This window comes from Macaca thibetana, chromosome 5 (assembly GCF_024542745.1).
Source record: "Macaca thibetana thibetana isolate TM-01 chromosome 5, ASM2454274v1, whole genome shotgun sequence".
NCBI classification, from domain to species: Eukaryota; Metazoa; Chordata; class Mammalia; order Primates; family Cercopithecidae; genus Macaca; species Macaca thibetana.
This window is the reverse complement of record NC_065582.1, coordinates 89807407-89827108: the sequence shown is the minus strand read 5'-3', so window position 1 is coordinate 89827108 and position 19702 is coordinate 89807407. Positions and strand designations below refer to the sequence as shown.

At 37.4% G+C, this 19702-nt stretch overlaps 1 protein-coding gene across 2 annotated transcripts; it reads right to left on the bottom strand.

The window, feature by feature from the left end:
* Positions 1-1916: 1916 nt before the first annotated feature.
* Positions 1917-18717, bottom strand: ADH6 (alcohol dehydrogenase 6 (class V)). Of its 2 annotated transcripts, XM_050790657.1 has the most exons (9): positions 18588-18717; positions 15597-15698; positions 13023-13164; positions 9823-9910; positions 9476-9692; positions 8104-8364; positions 6886-7018; positions 4195-4333; positions 1917-3512 (listed from the first exon to the last, which is right to left on the bottom strand). In XM_050790657.1, exons 1-9 carry the CDS (start codon positions 18603-18605, stop codon positions 3488-3490), a joined length of 1125 nt encoding a protein of 374 aa, XP_050646614.1. In that variant the 5' UTR covers positions 18606-18717; the 3' UTR covers positions 1917-3487. The 2 variants fall into 2 exon arrangements, with proteins under 2 accessions (XP_050646614.1, XP_050646615.1); XM_050790658.1 differs by lacking the exon at positions 9823-9910 and having other exon boundaries at positions 9476-9588.
* Positions 18718-19702: the final 985 nt, after the last annotated feature.

The window sequence follows — 19702 nt, the reverse complement described above, 5'->3', positions numbered from 1 at the left end:
GGAATATGGATGAGGCACTGATGGCAGCAGCTACAAAAACCCATTGTGTAACTTGTACTCACAGCTGTTGGCTTTAGATGCAAAATTTTTCTCCTTATTTGCACCTTAATAAACAGCTTCTCAATTGTGCCTTAATGCACAGCTTGTCAATTATTTTTCCTACTTCCAGTCTCTGTCATCTTCCTACTGTCCTCCACAGTGCTGCCAAAGGATTTTTTTTTCTTTTTATGAGACAGGGTCTCACTTTTTTTGCCCAGGATGGAGAGCGTAGCATAATCCTGGCACACTGCAGCCTCCAACTCCTTGGCTCAAGATTCTCCTATCTTAGCCTCCCAAGTAGTTGGGACTAGAGGCATATACCACCATGTCCGACTAATTTATTTTTATTTATTTTTATATTTTTAAAAACTTTTTGTAGAGAATAGGTCTTGCTATGTTGCCCAGGCTGAAAAGTCATGTTTTTTTTTCTGAAACACAGATTTGGGCATGCCAATCCTTTCCTTGAAAACCTTCTGTAACTATCCCTAGTCTATAGAATGAAATCCTTCCCCCTCTTCATTGTTTGGTCCAGCCACACCTCTCTCCCACCTTTCTCATATACATCATCACAGACCATACTCTTTCACCAACTTGAACTTTTCTCATACTATTACATAGGTTTGCAATATTCTTTCTCTACTTGGTAAAACCTGATGTACCCTTCGAGGCTCAACTCAAGGTTTCCTTCTCTGTGAATTTTTCTCTAATCTCTTCTAGGTAGGACTAATTATTTTCCCTCTGTTTATTGGTTGATTGTTCCTCTGACATAATAGTTATTATATTGCATTTTGATTACTTTCATATATGTGTCCCTAGATGTCAAGCTGTATGAATCATTTTTGTGTCTTCAATACTGTGTACATTACTAAATAAATGTTGGTTGAGTGAGTGATTAGTTAAGAGACTATTAAAGCTCATCAAAAAGGCAAAAAAAAAAAAAAAAAAAAAACAACAGAGAATGAAGTTCATATTCTTGTCAGTCCTCCAATGATTGGTCATCTGGCTTATGAATGATGCTAGAGATAAATAAGTGGGAGATATCAGATTCTTTTGAAATTATTGTGTAAGCAAATGTCAAATTTCACCACTAGAGAGAGAGAACCCTAGTGTAAACTTACAACATTTAATAGGAAACTGAGGGTGTGTATAGGATTTAAAACATTTTCAGAAGCTTGTGCCAACACCAATATAAAGGCTTCCTTGCGAATATGTAGGAGCTGATGGTTCTCACTTGAAAATTGTCAGGGCACATTAACTCTCAATGTCTGGTAGTGCATATTCCTGGTGGTGCAATTATCGGCTTCTGCATGGACCTTGTGTGTTAGTATGAGGCATTTATATTGTATGGACACACATTATTTTATTATTGTTGGGTGATAGCCTAGAATGTAATTATTCTTGTTCTCAGGTAAAAATATGAAAAGCTTAAAGCTTCTCGTTATGCACGCAAAAGCTGGAAAAAACTATAGTTCTCCCTGAAGGCTGGACTCCTATAGTGTGGATCTGGAGTTAGGTAAACATTGCTGAAGTCTGTAAACTGCCCCCATGTAGTGACTGTCTAGGGAAGTACAGTGACAGGGATTGGAAAGAAAGATTTTGCTTTGTGCTTGAAACCAGACATTTAATGTGGACAAAACAGTGGGACTCAGAGACAGTTCACAAAGTCTATTCACAGAGTTTACTGGGCCTGATAGGATTCAAATGTGGTCTTGAAACTGGCAACAACAGTGAATGGTTATACAGTGATGTAGACAGTCTCCAGTACTTGATAATATGTTTGATTGTATATTAACAGGAAGAAAAAAAAAGTTCCTGCATTTGTGATAAAATTAGGTGAATTTTGCAATGAGCTACAACATAACAAGACATTCAAAGTTGCTTAAGGAACTGAGCTTTATTGGAGCAGAGTGTGGACACTGTTTACAACAAAACATTTCTGGGAAACCTTGGATTTCCCAAGACCTGAAGACTCCTCCGAGTTCTCACTGTTGTTAGTAAGGTTAATTTGGGGGCAGAACAGGAGCATGCCTTAGCTGCTGTCAGGAAATAGAAGAGCAGAGCAGAGTTGGGCATGGAGGCTCCAGCTCAGACTTGGGAAGATGGAGAAGAGCCATCCCAAATCCAGAGTGAATAGGTTTCATAGCACCCATCTCCTCTATTTGAAGAAGCAGGCCCCTAAAGGGAAACACAGGATGCCCAACTCATGAGAATCAGACTCTCATGAGAGTCCTTTGATACCATGTGAAAACCATGATGGCAGAGAGAGACTGAGGGTGCAGCCCACCTTCCTGGCCAATGTTAAATCAGGAAACTATTTTGTTTAGATCAAAACATGATATTCTATTTTTTGGTCTCCCAAGGTCAGCCAAAGTTTGCTGACATGCAGAGGCCCCTCTGTGATCTAGTTGGAGCCCAGAGCTAGGGGAGTCCAGCTGGAGTAGAAGAGCCTGCAACTAGGAAGGGAACTGTTGTTTTGTGTATGGGGGTTCTTTTTGTATCAAGAGGCTTTTTTTGTATCGAGAGGAAAGGAAGGAAGTCATATCCCAAGAGGGCACTTAACCTTAGTCCTAATTCTAGGAGAACTAAGAAGGGCTGGGGCAGAAAGTCAAAGGGTCAGGGTAGAAGGATTGGATGCCACAAAGAATTACTGGGCTCATTTTCCCCTTAGCCACTTCTTGGAGGAAAAACTCCATGGGACACATTAGTAAGAAAGTATACAATTATTCCTGTTTTATGTGAAGATTGGAATAAAAAGCAGTTTTGCTGTTTAATATTACAACTGCTTTGTAGGAAGTGTGGATCCTGGTAAATGATGACTCCCCTCACCCCTTTTTTTTTCTGCTGGATCCCTAGGTGGCTTAGCTATGAAGATGGGTACTACGAGCTGCTGATAGTCAAATCATCCTGAGCAATTGAAGAATAATTTGAATTTCCTTTGGCAATCCACGAGAGGAGAAATTTTTGCCAAAGAGATAGGATAAGTGAGCATTTGAGACTGGGTTAACTTGATTCAGGTTAACCTGAATCTTCAATAGACTCATTAATGCGGAGTTTTGTTTCTTCGGAGTAAAATGGCAGAGTTTCATGTCTAGACCTGTGAGAGAGACATAGTGTACAAGAATATAAAGGTCCACAGGTAGAGGAACTATGAAAATGGGAGCATGTTGCGTTGATCTTTTATGTCTGAAGGATGTGGAGTTGGGTGATTCAAGCCAACCTTAATCTAGCTCTGAAAAGGAGGCTGATCCTGGGTGACACTGGGTTACATAAGAACAATTTTGATGAAATGGTTAGGTCAGAAGCCAGATGTAGGTCCACTGAGGAGTGAATCAGAAGTCAGAATATAGAAACAGGATTGTGTGAATAATTCTTCTAAATCATGAAAATTACATCGAATGCCATTGGGTTGGTGAAATATCCTTCGGGTCTTGCATATATTACACTGTACTTAAAGTATCAGGATACAGCGGATACTGAAAAAAAGAAGAAAGAAAAGGTTGGAACATTTCTAGAGCAATATTTGTGTTTTGGATTTCAAATTCTCACTTTGTAGACCAGTAAACCAGATTTTGTTCTCTTTAGTTTAGGTGAAAAATGAGAAGATTAAATAAACCACGGGAAGATTTTTTTAAAATGACATGAAACTTGAAGGGTAAAAAGTAGGCAAGCAAGCTTATACTCATGTGGGGAATGCCAATTTCTGGGTTATGGCTGGTTTCTGTTTTTTGGGCCCAAGATAGGATTCAGAATTTGGAATCCTATGAATAATTCCTCTCCTCCCCCAAAGTAGAACAACAAATACAACAATGGCCTATTTGTAAACTACATTCTTATGTTTTTAAACTTGACATACAATTTTACAAGCTGACTTCCATTAATATGTCATGAAAAAAAAAAGCCATATTGGAAATACAGTGCTAATGGCAAAGGTAACGGTAGGGGAACACTTAAATACTGTCAGGATTATGTATTTTATTAGCTACAAATAAAACAAAATGCAGAGGGGAAGGAGACGCTTTACAAATTCCTGAAAGCCTCTTCATTCATCTGTAGATAAATTCTGCAGCAGGGACGACCTTTCTTCTACTCCCAAACCCATACACCCTTTCTCTTGGTCTCAAACACACAGACATAACATTTATGTGGGCAGTTTACCATTTTCCAGTTTTCATTAATTCAACTGCTTCATTGATTTTATCAAGACTCAGAGTATGAGTAATTAGTGGATCTAGATTCAACTTCTCTGCCATATAATCAGCAACCAGTTTAGGGATGTGCTCTCTGCTCTTCCAGCCTGGAAATACAGATTAGTGATGAATTTTATACATGAGGCTTCATTATGAAGGAAAGGCCATTTAAAGTAACTGCTGAAGATGCTGGCTTTGACTGAGAAGATCTAAGGCTGTCCCATTTACTTGCCTCAGTCATCAGGAGAATGCCTACCCCAACCACACACCTTATGTAGAGGGTTGGGTTCCTAAAGGAGACTTATGGTACTACAGAGGATAATTAATTCAAAGCAGATAGACTGTGAACCTTGCTGTGAGGTGTTCCTCGTGTCATGTTGCAATCTGTGGAGAGCAGTGAATCCATATCTAATGTATAACAAAGGCCAAGGTCTTGTGAATCATGGAAAGAAGCAATTCAAATGTTAAATATAGCACATTTTTGTGTGTGTGTGCATGCTCTCGTGTGTATGTTTTGATCTGCCGCTTCATAAAAGAATCAAATAGCTTAAAGGAAAAGAAGAACTCTCACTGTGGCAGTGGTCCCAATGAAAGCTCTTGGGAAAAGAATGTGTACAAAGCAATGCAAGAATAAAATGTGCTTTCTGGAAGTAAGAATTACACAAGCAAAGATGGAGTTAGCTAAGGTAAGATAAGTTTAGCATTGTATTTTCTCTATTCCCATGATTTTCAAGAAATGCATTAAATTTAGAACTCTGCTAAGTGCCATGCTCAGTGAGTTACCACACAGAACTTGGCAGTCTGCTCATTGCTGGAAAGGGCGGGTGTGGTGTAATTGTGCAAAGTGTAATGTGGCGTAATCTGCTCAGTGTTCTATGCAGATTATTCTGTGATAGGATCTTGGCAGTTACTTGCTTTTCTTGGTTCCAGCTTGGGTTAGGCTCCCCAACTTATTCCCCAAACTATCACAAACTCTTCCAATAGATTTATTTTTAATTTAAGTTGGTTTCTGTTATATGTAACCAAGAATTCTAATTACTGCTCTACGTCATGACATGAAGGGCCAGTGTATATATCTATTTGTTTTTATATTTTGATTGGTGATCTGATAAAGCATTTTTACATCTATATCAACCCCCCACTTTTTTATTATTTCAACCAAATGACAGGAAGGAAAATTCTAGGATCACAGATGGGACTAGGCAGTGTTTCTCAACAAGGACACTCCTGGCATTTTGGGTGGGGAACATTCTTTATTTTGCACATGGTAGGAGGTTTAGCAGGACTGCCCAACACCCATTAAATGCTATTGTTGATTGAAAATCATTGAACCAGAGGACTATACTATTTGTGGAATAAAGTAATTTACATTAATGATCACTATATGAGTGCTAGAGTGGCCAGTGAATCAGGTTCATTCACTGAGGGCTTTAAGAATATTGGTGATCTTATTTTTACAAGACTTAGCTGAGTATGTATATTTTGAATTAACATTATCATCTATAAATACAATAGAGAGAAATGGCAATGGGTGTATTCAATGATCTTAAATAGAGGAACTAAAATTACAGTTATGAGAAGATTAAATAAGCCATGGGAAGAGTTTTAAAAAATGACATGAAACTCGAAGGGTAAAAAGTAGGTAAGCAAGCTTATATTCATGTGGGGAATGACAATTTCTGGGTTATGGCTGTTACTGAAATTACAATTCCTCTATTTAATAGATTATATATATAACTGGATTATTATTATTTTTTTCTTACTGGTCCTGCCATGTATCTACTCTTTATAAATGAGTTAGGCAAGGCTTCTAATATTCGTAATAACATGCTGCCATAGCTTACTTGGGGACTACAGATAGCTCCCTTGTGCAAGTAATTCAGGTACTCCTCTAATTCTCATCTCTTTTTGTCCAGGCATTCAGATTGCCCAGAGTTTCTGGATAAATACATTTCTTCATAAATTTCAGATTTCTTGCTTAAGAGCCCAGAATCTTAAGCAGATTTATTTAATTTAGTTTGTCTTCTACTTTTTCAATAAAATACTCTTCTAAAGTCTGTAAAAATGTTCCAGGACAGGTAAAACAAACAAATAAACAAACAAACAAACAAAAAAACCCCACAGAAAATCAAAGGATTCTATGATAAGATATTTTTCCTCGGGGTAAAATCATTCTTATTTTTTTGTCAATAGTATTTCTTTTAAATCATGAATCCATTGTGTTTAATATATTTGAGTTGGTAGCATGACAACTCATTTGTTTGGGATAAGATTTTACATGAGTTGAACAATGACAACCAATGGCTAAGTATATCCTCCAAAGAATCCCAGCTGGCAGGTGTATAATTTCGCTGAAGTATAGTTATAGATTACAATATTGCCTTCTTTTCAATTTAGAGTTTGCTTTAAACTTTGGACACTGGATTCTTAACCAATCAATTAAAAAACCTCTTTTCCATCTTTGCATGAGAAAAAGCTTTCCAAGAGGAACTAGATACACCCACTATCCATCCCTTTATATTGGGTATTCATATATTGAAAAAAAATTTCTAATATAAAGCTGTTGTTTTATGTCCTTTCTTAAGCGTTTATGATATATTTTTCTATTTCCCACCTTCACCTCCTCAGGCATTTCCACCCTTTCCTGCTTCATCCATACCTCCAAAAACAGAACCCTTCAAAGAACGTCCTGAGAATAACTGGCCACTGATGTTGAGTTGACCACCAGCAGGCAACACCCCAACAACCACACAGACCCCATAGCTCTCATTGCAGGAGGCGAGGGCAGCTGCCTGTTATAAAGTGATGCAATACAGTACAGGGGTTAAAAAATGTATGTGAGGATTGAGCCTGCATCTTAATTTCAGCTTAACTCCTGAATGGTCTATGACTTTCTTTTCTGATTCTCCCTATTCTCATTTGAAATAACATTTATCTTGTAAGGATGCTATGAAACACATATAAGATCTTGTATGTTGCCTAGTATAGTACCTGGCATTTTGGGACTCAATAAATGGAAATAACAAAAATGAAAATAGTAAAAACATCCACAGTAGTGATAATAATAAAAATAATTTTTATAAAAATTATTACTGACGCAGGTGGCTGGTAAGAATTGACATTTTTCTTTTAGACAGCTAAGAAGACAGATATTTATATAATAAGATGCTAGTAAAGTGAGAAACAGATACCGTTACATTCATTATGTTCAAAGGCTATTTCTCAGAGTAAGAGTGTGAGAAAGGTTTTGCTGTATCTTCTTACAATAAAGGAATTTATGTATGGTGAGTCATGAAAAGATTTTTTATGTTGGGAAAAGAGCCCAAGTTGGAAGAGGCAGTTGTTGAGTTTCCATACAGCTGACTAGAAGACAGAGCCATACAACCCAATAATACACTATTTCTCCAAATCTCCAAAGAAAACAAGCCTCAGATTTTGAAGTAACTTCCCCTCAGTTTCTATTCTGTTATGTAAACCATGTTTAGCCAGAAAAACCACCACTTTTTTCCCCTTCAGTTTTGAAATGAACCCGTTTAATCATGACTAGTAAATATTTTTCTTGGAAACTTATATCAGATCTGACATGAAAGACTACCAAAAGTGAAAAGCACATTGATTTGTAATGTCATTAATCAAATTTTAACCTTATCTTGCTTAAAACTTCTGGCTTTGAAATTATATGAAAGTTCTAGATTTAGTATCTGGGAGAGTGAATAAATTTGTAGGAGTAGACAGAGGGCACCAGCTGAGATGTCATGGAACACAAAGAAAATTAACTAGAGCAAAGTGGAGGGAATTTAAGAAAGGTCATCCAACTATAATCTAAAATGATGACTGGTAAAAGTATTGGTAATTTTCACTCCAGAGGATTACATACCAGAGTGTCCAGATTTCCAATGGCCTCAAAGCAGAAGTCTATACCAGAATCTGTCATATCAAATAAAACTTCTTGAATGGGTTTCTTTAGGTCCAGAGGGTTGAGGCACTCAGTGGCACCCAATTCCTGTGCCTTCTTAAATTTCTCCTTGTTGACGTCCACTCCAATGATCCTGGCTGCTCCTGCCGCTTTACAACCCATGACAACAGACAAGCCGACTCCTCCCAGGCCAAACACAGCACAGGTAGAACCTGGAGTTACCTAAACACATACAGGCAGAAAACCCAGAAAACAAAAAGCAAAGAGAACGTACATCTTTACTCATTTGGGAAGGCTAAGTCTATATGCATGTATTTTTTAATGAGTCATAAGCAAACGATGTTTACATACATAATGTATTGTAACTAGAAAGTTTGAATTTTTAAAAATATTTCTAGATATGGAATACTCTTGTCACAGGAACAAAAAACTACCTGAAAGTAGAGTTTCAAGTCACAGGAATTGAATCTTAAGACTTATTTGACAGTGTATTTAATTCCAGATTTTTTTGAGTTCTTTAAAATTATCTCTATCTTCCTACAACCATTTTTTTCTCTCTCTCTCCCTCCCTCTCTTTCTTTTGGTATCTGTAAAATTTTCATTACTTATAGGGTCAATGTCTTGTGAAGGCAAAGGCTTTTTTTAAAAAAATTGAGTACTGTCCTACATAGGACTAATTAAAAATTTTTTTTCCATTCTTTCTCTCTGTATAGTATTGGGACTGATGGACAAAATTCAACAGCATCTTTAAGAAGGGAGCTGGGAAGGTTTCAGTGATGTTTTAGAAATAAGAGTTCAATAGCAGCCCATTCAGCCAGAATGGGATCCCCTGGTCAATCTGTCTAACGTAGTAACAATTCCTTCATCACTTGGTTCCTTTGCTCTCCTTTTCTTTTTATTAGCATTTATCACTACCTAATATATCATGCAATATAATATTAACTTCATGAGTTTTGTTAGCTGCTGAATTCTTGCACCTGGGACAGTAAATGGCTCCAGAAATATTTGTCTAAGGAAAGAAAGGATAAATTGGAATATGGAAGGCCACAGAGTCATGTTGTAACTATGTTAGATTTAATTTTCAGGAATTCCTGATATTTCCACTTGTGAATGGCATCCAGACTTACTCTGTCATTTACTACTGACCGAGAGGGAATGGGAAAAATGTTGAAGAAGGTGTGGGAAGACTAGGTAGATAGCAGAGAACTCAAGGATGTTTGGGGTCAGGCTTGGGATTTTTCCTTTGATATGATAAGACATGACCAAGATGCATGAGGCCTTTCAACTCCATATCCCAATAATTCCATTCCAAATGGGTATAAATGCCCCTCACCTTGGCAGTATTGATTGCAGCACCAAACCCAGTGGAAAAGCCACAGCTAATTAGGCATACTTTATCCAGAGGAGCAACTGCATCAATCTTGGCAACTGAGATTTCCTTTATCACTGTGTATTCAGAGAAGGTGCTGGTATTACCAAAGTGATATATTGATTTTCCGTTGCAGGTAAACCTGCTGGTACCATCAGACATCAGTTGGGGTTTTGACTGTCTTTTATAGACAAAAAAGAAAAAAAAATACACATACACACACACAAAGTTTATTTTGAGTTAGAAAGTTTAGATCTTCTCCAATGAAAGTGAATTAAGTTTTCAAAAAGAAAATATTAGTAAAAGCTTACTTGACTTGTATACAAAAATTGCCCTCAGAATTCAAGCAAGAGGTACATTCTCCACACTGTGGCAGAAAGAGTGTGATAACTTTGTTACCTAAGAGCAAAATCATGTCTTATTAACATATCATTTTTTAAGGAAACAGATAGCTGTCTTTCAGGATTTTGAGAACAAGGCACCCAAGAAGAAATGACAGCTGAGAATTATTTCCACATTCAGTTGTTCTTGATACCACAAAGCAAATCAAATACATACAAAAAGAGAGAATGTCTTCAGCATCTGGGCCCAGCCCTGGGCTCAGTGGCTGAATCTTGAGGAACTGGCTCCAGATTTGCCTCCTTTGTGAGTTCTTCTTGGAGTATCAAATAGTTTTTTGTCATATATCCATTCAGTCAAGTCTTATCTCTTCTTACATTTTCAACACTAATTTCCTTTCTCAGGGATTGAATTTAAAATAGTATGGATACCACATACTCACAGAATAAGTTCTGGATTAGGGAGAAAAAAATTGCTTCTATGCTGTTCTCTGTGTTTGACATCAACCCTTTCTTCTTGACCTTAGAGATCAAAGGTAGGCAGACTTCTGTAGTAGTGGTCAAAGTATCAGGACATGATTAGAAGAGCTTGCCTGTGATGTATTTTACTGGCTGCCCCCATGGTCTAACACTGTAAACCAGATAAATTTGTTTTATACTTTTAGTTAAAAACCTTATTAAGATTTAGTTTCTTCTATTTTATTTATTTTTATTTTTAAAAAAGTAACACATACATATGGTAAAAATTTAAACTGCACAAAAGTAAAAATTATCACTCTATTCCCCAGTTCCCCATCTTAGAGACAGGTACTCTGACCAGTAACAATGATATTTTTCAGAGCTGAAAAATGCAAAGGTAAGCATACCATCTACCCTGGTTTGGGCCTAGCTTTTTTACTTAACACTCTATCATGGAGCTTTCTATTTTAGTACATATAGTGCTCCATCATTAATCAGTGCCATGAACACTGATAGATATTTAGGTTGTTCTTTGTTTCCCTCCGCCCCAACACTAAAACCAATAATGCAATGAGTATCTTGTTGTAGACAGAGTTCTAAAATGTCCTCCCAAAGATATCCTGCACAAATCCCTAGAAACTGTGACTATGTTGTGGTATCATGCCTGTGAGTATGTTATGCTATGTGGCAAGGGGTACTCTCTAGATGTAACTAAAGTTACTAATCAGTTGACATTAAGATAGGGAGATTATAATGAATTATCCAGGTGGACTCACGGTAATCACATGAGCCATTGAAAGAAGAGCAGAGGAAGGCAGAAGAGGAAGTAAAAGTGACTTAACACCTGTGGAAGGATTTAGTGGGCCATGGCTACTTCAAGGCTGGAAGGTGCCACAGAAGAAGAAATGTGAGCAATTTCACGGAGCCGACCGCTGGTGAGGAAATAAGGACCTCAGTCCTACAGCCTCAAGGAATTGGATTCTGAAAACTACTTGAATGAACTTGGAAGTCGATTTTTCTCCAGAGGCTCCAGATAAGGACCCACTTGGCTACTACGATTTTGACCTTGAAACGTGAGCAGAAAACCCAGCCAAGCCCACTCAGATTTCTGATCTATGGAAAAAAAGATAATACATTTGTGTTGCTTTAAAATGTTATATTTGTGGTGATTTTTTCCAGCAGCAATAGAAAATGAATATATGAACATATATCTATGAAATAAGTTTCTAGAACTGAAACTGTTGTGTCCAAGAATATCTACATTTAAATGATATTACATATTGCCACATTTAGAGTTGAGCAAATCTACAAATCCAGAAAATCTACGTTCCAAACAATAAGATATGAGGGAGCTGTCTGCCTATATTCTTGTCAACTCTACATATTATCAAACTTCTTAACCTTTGCCGATCTGCTAGATAAAAAGTGTTTCTTCATTGCATTTAAAAATTTTACTGTACATTGACAAATTATATATTTATGGAGTACAATGTGATATTATGTGTATATAGTATGGGATGATTAAATCAAGCTAATTAATATGTTAAACACTTGAAGATTTATATTTTGTGGTGATAACATTTGAAATGTATACTCTTAGCAATTTTGAAATATAGTATAATTCATTATTATTAACTGTAATCACCATGCTGTTCAATACATCTCAAAAAACTTATTTTTCCTATCTAGCAGAAATTGTATACCATTTGACCACATCTCTCCATTTTTCCCACCCCCCAGCCTTTTAAAATGTTATTTATTTTTAATATGTCTGAGGTTGGGCATATTTTAATGTATTTAAGAGCATTCATATATATATACACACACACACATATGTATATATGTACATTTCTTTAAACTAGATATGTATTTTGTTTGCCCATTTTTCTACTCAGCTTTTAACAATTGCTTTTAAAGAAATTATTTCTATGTTAAGAAAATTGGTCCATTGTCCTACGGGTTTTGACTTCTGGGGTTTTTTAAAACATGCAGAATCTATGTAATTTTTACATTGTCAAATTTATCTATATAAATATCTATTTTATATCTTCTGGGTATTTTTTTGTATTGATTAAAATTTTCTTCCCTCCTCCTAGATAATACAGTGTTCTCCCATGTTATTTTATAGTACTTCTATGGTTTTCCTTTTCACATTTAATTTTTAGATTCATGTATAATTTTTTTATACAAAGAATGAGATGGCAACCCAATTTACTTTTTTAGTCCAGATAACTATCTAGTTGTTTCAACACAATTTGTTGAATAATCTGTTTCCTCTCTTGAGTTTGAAAGACAAACCTCATGCTGCATTAACTTCTTATGTTTATTTGGATCCAATCTGGGACTGCTGCTTTATTTGGTTCCACTAATGTGTTTGATTGTTTATCATAATGCCTCATTTAAATAATTTTCCAATAATTATTTAAATTATTCAACCTTTTTTTCATAAACGTTTGTCTCATTTGTACTTTCAAGTCCAGTTTCAGTGCATTCTACTTCTTGTTTTCTTCTTATTTTCAAAATGTAAATGCAAAGAATACAATATATTTAGTATTTTATGTAACTTACAAGTAATTATCCCTCCTTTTCTAAGAAGTTGGCAACATTTCACCTTTTATTTCACTTGATCCTGACATACTTAAGGGGTGCTTATAATTTTCTTGATGTTGGTTCCAAGTTGTTGCTTTTTTCTATTACCAGGTGCTAATTCCTACCTGGTTTCACTGTGCTTACTCCTTCTCCAATACTCTCAACGATTCCAGCCCCTTCATGACCCAAGATGGTGGGATACAAGAGGTACAAGTGTTTACTCCCCAATATTTTCATCTCTGTACCACACAGTCCGGTGGCCACAACCTGCATGGAAGGCAAAGAGTACTGCAGTTCCCGCTGTTTCAGATAATGGCGTTTTAGAGTTGTTGATTGTAAGGCTTTTTGCTAGTTTGATATTCTCCATTTATACACTGCATTCATTTCTTATCAGTTTTAATTCTAGGGAAGGGTCAATAATAATTTGTTAAAGCAATGAAATGTTTTTCATTAGCTGATTTCAGAATCACGATTATGATTGAAAATTTACTGGGGAGGGTGGGTAGAATGGGGTCAGAAGACAAGCTGTAAAATTACAGTGTGACTTGATGTCTGAGGTCTCAATTGGCTTCACTGAGCTTGTAGGTGGAAGTGTGGAGGAGAAAGACCAATTATAAAAATAAAGGAATTGAGCTGAGTGCAGTGGCTTATGCTTAAAATTCCAGCATCTTGGGAGGCTGAGGGAGGAGAATCACTCGAGGGCAGGAGTTTGAGACCAGCCTGGGCAAAATAGTGAGACCCCCATCTCTACAATAAATAAATAAATTAGCCAGGCATGGTGGCATGCGCCTGTAGTCCAAGCTGCTTGGGAGGCTGAACTGGGAAGATCACTTGAGCCCAGTAGTTCGAGGCTCCAGTGAGCTATGATTTTGTACCACTGCACTCCAGTCTGGGTGACAGAGTGAGACCCTGTCTCTAAAATGAAATAAAATGTAATGAAATAAAATAAGATAGAATAAAATAAATAAATTGGAACACAGGAGGCAAAGGAATAATGTTTCCTATTATAATATAATTAAAACATTAATTTATTTTACAAGTGAGCTTTATAGTTTTGTTATTTGTACAAGTCATAATCTCACTTTATTGTAAGTTAGCCAGACAGTTTAAAATGAAGGCACTCCAGAACAGTGGTTAAGAGTTCAGGGGTGAAAAACTGGCTCTCCCCCTTCTCAGCTGTGTGAACTTCGGGGTAAATTTTTCTTTCTGGGTCTCAGTTTCTTCATTTCTAAAATAAATATGAAGTTTGCATACATGCAGCCACACACTCACACACACACACTCCTTAGTCAAGAAATGAAATATATTGAAATTTGTGCATGTAAAAGGAGGATTATTGGAACAATATCATAAAATTGCCTGAATTACCTGCGACCCAACTGTAGAAAGTGCTGTCAGACCTCATAGACCTAGACATTTACCAAATAGTCCTTCTCTTTATCTCTTTGCTTGATTCAATATGGGCATAGTTGCATTCACCTATTATTCTCTGCAGATCGGCTTTCTCCATTTATTTTGCTGATCATGGTTAAAAACAGTTACCAGTGATGAGTCTGCCCAACCTAACCATTGCCTGCCATCACTTACTCTGCTATAGTGCCCATATCTTCGTTCAAATTCACTGGTGAGAGCTTCAGATGTGTAGCTTGTCTGATAATGGCTGAATGTCTTTGAGTGAGGGTCTAAACCTGGTTGCATGAGTTGTGACCCTGTGGGTGGGGAGTGGATGCAGACAACCCAATAGCCCACTGCTTACTCCATGGGGGATGTAGGGTGGAGAAGGCGCTCTGAAAAGAAGGCAGGAACTGTGCAGATGAGATGACTTAGAAAATGACTGTCTCTTTGTAATCTATCATTAAACAGTACTTCTTCTTTATTGTTATAATTAAAATAATAACAAAGGACTCTGAACTGCAAGTCAGGTAAACTATTTTCTAGTTTGGAGGAGGCCTATTAGAACCATCTGGAAGTGATTTAAAAAATTTGCATGTCCAGGCTGCACCCCAGACTAATTAAATCACAATTTCAGAATTTCTGGGGATGGGACTTGGTTATCAGCATTTTTCAAAGCTTCCAGCTGATTCCAAATAGGTAACCAAGGTTGAGAAAAACTGTTGTCATCTCCTGCACTCAAGCAATCTTCCCGCCTCTGCCTCCCAAACTGCTGGGATTACAGGGATGAGCTATCACGCTCAGCCGAGAAAAATTAGTCTATATTTTTATTCTACTAGCTTTGTGACCAGTCCCTAAACCGCAGCTGGCTTCAGGCTTCGCATCTGTAAAATACCGGGTTTCCCTAAGGCCCTTCCAGCTCTAACTTGAGTTTCCAGACTCAGCTATGATTTGTTTGTAATCAAACAATTTTTTATTCAAAATATTTCAAGATAAATATTATGAAGAATGCCATAAAAATGTACAAGTACAGATTAAAATAGGGCTTGAGGGTAGAAATTTTTTAAATTAATAGTACAATAGCTGTAAATTAGCCTCAGTTTTATTCTTTGGGCAGTTAGCCTATGCTTTACCTCCCTAACCTTTTATCTGGCTGGATTTAAAAATTGATGGAAATGTTTATGAAAAAGAAATGCAAAGATATGCAGTTTTATTTTTTTTCTGAGTTGAATATCCTGAGAAGAATATGTAACTTACAGTAAGAAGCTCTGGCTTTTGGTGTGACTTTTTTTGTTTGTTCGTTTTACCTTTATGCGAACTTCCTTTGCCTTTGGTGGGGCCACTTCTACCTCCTCAATAGAAAATGGTGCACCAGGCTTCCAGAGTATGGCTGCTTTGCATCTTATAACCTGGGAAATAGAATATGGGGGCAGAAAGAGAAACTCTGTAAGTTTGAGAGTTGGAAGATTGCTATATTAGTGATATAGAATCACTAAATTGGATTAGTCCAATTTTCTGCACTCAAGAAAACAAAAATAATAAATATATGCTGAAGGTAGTCTTTCTGACCCCAATTTAAGTTTTTTTGTACTATCAGCCTCAGTTGGTATTAGTTTTGCAAATACCAACTGTATTTACAAAATGTAACATGACCAAGAGGATAGATGTCATACTTTTAAAGATTCTAATTAAAAAAATTGTGCCTATTGGCCGGGCACCGTGGCTCACGCCCGTAATCCCAGCACTTTGGGAGGCCGAGGCCGGTGGATCACGAGGTTAGGAGTTTGAGGCCAGCCTGCCCAACATGGTGAAACCCTGTCTCTGCTAAAAATATAAAAATTAGTCGGGCGTGGTGGCGTGTGCCTGTAATCCCAGCTACTCAGGAGGCTGAGGCAGGAGAATCACTTGAACCTGGGAGGCGGAGGTTACAGCGAGCCGAGATCATGCCACTGCACTCCAGCCTGGCAACAGAGTGAGACTCCATCTCAAAAAAAAAAAAAAAAAAAAAAAAAAAAAAATTGTGCCTATTTATGGGATACCTGAAAAATTTTGTTACATGTATATAATGTGTAGTGACCAAGTCAGGGTATTCAGGGTGTACATTACCTGAGTATAATACAGTTTTGTTGAGTATAGTCATCTTACTCTGGTATCAAACATTGAATTTATTCCTTCTATCTTATTATATGTTTGTACCTTTTAACCCACTTCTCATCATCCTCTCCACTCACCCTTCCCAGTCTCTGTTATCTATTTTTCCACTCTCTACTTCCATGTGTTCAAACTTTTCAGATCTCACATTTAAGTAAGAACATGTGATATTTGTCTTTTTGTGCCTGGCTTATTTCACTTAAGATAATGATCTTCAGTTCTATCCCTGTTACTGCAAATGACAGGATCTCATTCTTTTTTTTTTTTTGAGACGGAGTCTCGCTCTGTCGCCCAGGCTGGAGTGCAGTGGCCTGATCTCAGCTCACTGCAAGCTCCGCCTCCCGGGTTCACGCCATTCTCCTTCCTCAGCCTCCCGAGTAGCTGGGACTACAGGCGCCCGCCACCTCGCCCGGCTAGTTTTTTGTAGTTTTAGTAGAGACGGGGTTTCACTGTGTTCACCAGGATGGTCTTGATCTCCTGACCTCGTGATCCACCCGTCTCGGCCTCCCAAAGTGCTGGGATTACAGGCTTGAGCCACCGCGCCCGGCCAAGATCTCATTCTTTTTTGTGGCTGAATAGTACTCCATTGTGTATATATACCACATGTTGTTTACCCATTCATCCGTTGATGGATAATTAGGTTGATTCTATATCTTTGCTATTGTGAGTAGTGCTGCAATAAACAGGCAAGTTCAGGTATACCTTTAATATATTATTTTCCTGTAGGTAGGTATCCTGTAGTGGGATTGCAGATGTCATACTTTTTATATTACTATGAATAAAGTGGCCTGGTGGCTGTTTCAGGGTAGGAATGGCATTACAGTGTGGGAGTTATTTGTGATCCTAAGCATGGGAAAAATCAGTTTTGGAGTGGAAGGGTGAGTTATGGAGCAAGGAATGGAGGCAATCATCAAATGGTGTCTATTGGCAGACTGAGATTGGATAATTTGTTGGTGGCAAGGTAGTTCTTAAAGGTTCTGATTTCAGGCCACCACTGTTGTCACTATAAATTCTCTTTCTGTGTGGTCTTATCTATTTTGCAGATTCAACCAGTACCTTTATGTGAGTAATCTATATTTATGGGGCATATTTCTCCCTAGACTAATGTATTCATTTGCTGTTTGAAGTTCCTGGAGGTATTTCAAACTCAACATGTTAAAACATGAACGTGTCATTATTTCTTTTTCCCATTTCCACCTTCCTCCACGCTCTAGTAGACAAAACACTCAATATATTCCTCCCTCTGCTACCTCTATTTCAACTAGCAGCCATGCAATGTGTTCACTCACTCAAGATAGAAACCTGGGAAGTAGCCTCAATTTTTCTCTCCCTCAGTCTTCACAGTCTAAATTTTTCAGGGATATGTCGCCTTTTCTCCACTCCTGCTACTACTGAAAAAGCTTCCTGCTTTATCTCTGTCTTGCTTTTACCACCTTCGAAATCACCCTTTATACCATTGCCATTTGAAGTATAATCCTAGTCACACCAATCTCTTACCTAAAAATGATGTTGTTACCCTTTGCTTAACTGGATCCACTGACATCAGGATTCTCTCTCTGTCAGTCTCTCCAACCTTATATCCCATCACTTTGTGCTTCAGGCTTTACCTTTCAGCTCCCAAACATATTCTGAAATTTCTTACATGGGATATTTTCTCAGTCTCTGTATTACTCCTCATGTTGTTTTATCTGCCTGCACACACTTCTTCTTTACCTGGTGAATTCATATTTCTCCAGTGATTTCCCCTTCGGTATCACCTCCGGGAAACCAAACTGGGTTAGGAGCATTTCCTTGAGGCTCCCATCCTCTTTCTCTTTACTATTCTTGTATATTGCTTTATAATTGCTCTTTTATAATTTTGTCTCTCTGTGAGATCCTTGGAGAAGGGGATATATCTTTGACTCTGGAAATTCTGATAAAGAGCTTGGACATTACTTATTGAAGAAATGAGAGAACTGAGGGAAGTCAAAGCAGATAAAGTGAATTAAGAAAAAGGGAGAGAACAAGGAGGAGAGATACTATGATTATGACAGCTTCTCACCTTTAGGAGCCCAAAGACTAGCTCTGGGTGATTAGATGTTGGTAAAGAGATGAGCACACAAACTAACAAAGATATGACACAACATAAAGAATAAGACTTCACCTACTTGGCCTGTAGTATTCATGCTGATTTTCTCCACCACGGACAAATTTATTGAGAAAGGGAGGTCCTGTCGCAACTTTCACTGTAGAAAGTACAAAGGTACACAGGTGACTGGTAGATCAGAAGGCTGGGTCCTGAGCTTTCTATGCAGTCAGGTGATTATTAAACAGGAAATACAGATTCTCCTGCTTCTTGAGGGAGGTTCCTAAGTGTAATCTGAAATAAGCTCAGCTCAATGAAAGAGCACAAAAGGTGAAATTGCAAACTATCTTTTTTCCCCTTAATCAAACAGGTCCCCTCTTAGTATCCACTCTTTCGAGTTTTAAATTTGGACTTTTAAACGTCCAAACTTAAAGTTTCTAACAGAGTGTATAAAATTATTTCTTTTCTGTTGTTTTCAAAATACAGAAATGGCCATATTTGTCTCTAAACTTGAGTAATTCTTTCGAGTTTCTGAATGTAGACCCCTTGTTGAGAGATAAGGATGGTATCAGATTTTCTCTAGTAGTTTATCAAGAGCTCCTCTTTGGTGTGCAGAACTGGTTACTCAGAAGAAGTGAAACTAATTTGCATACAGGGCCTACCAACTTGGATTTGGCCCCAAGAAAATCTCTGTGTGTGGACCTGGGTCTTGAGCCAAGGCCCAAGGATCTTGATGAAGAAAGGAGATAAAATACATTTCCAATGAAAGGCAACACCAGGGGGAATGGTTTAGCTAGAAGACAAGAGAGAATAAGTAAATGCTTGTTCTGTTTAAAATGATACAATCATATTATTTTTCATTTTTAGCATGTTGATATGGTAGATTACATTGATTACTTTTCAAATGTTGAACCAGCCTTGCATACCTGGAAAAAAATCACACTTGTTGTATAATTCTTTTTTACATATCAATCACTGGATTCACTTTGCTAACATTCTGTTAAAGATTTTTGTGTCTATAATCATAAGAGTTATTAATGTTAGTTTTCTTTTTTTGGCACCATCTTTGGTTTTGGTGTCACAGTAATTTTATAAAGTGAACTTGGAAGTATTTTCACCTCATCCATTTTATGGAGGAGATTGTGTAGAACTGTTATTTCTTTTTCATTTTTTTTTTTAGAGACAGGTTCTTGCTTT

Excerpts from the sequence above, each read along its gene's own strand:
- ADH6 (XM_050790657.1), bottom strand. Across the intron at positions 9,911-13,022 it reads AGTAAGCACAGTGAAACCAG|GTAACAAAGTTATCACACTC; the intron begins GTAGGAATTAGC and ends TTTTGCTCTTAG. Across the intron at positions 8,365-9,475 it reads CTGCAATCAATACTGCCAAG|GTAACTCCAGGTTCTACCTG; the intron begins GTGAGGGGCATT and ends GTATGTGTTTAG.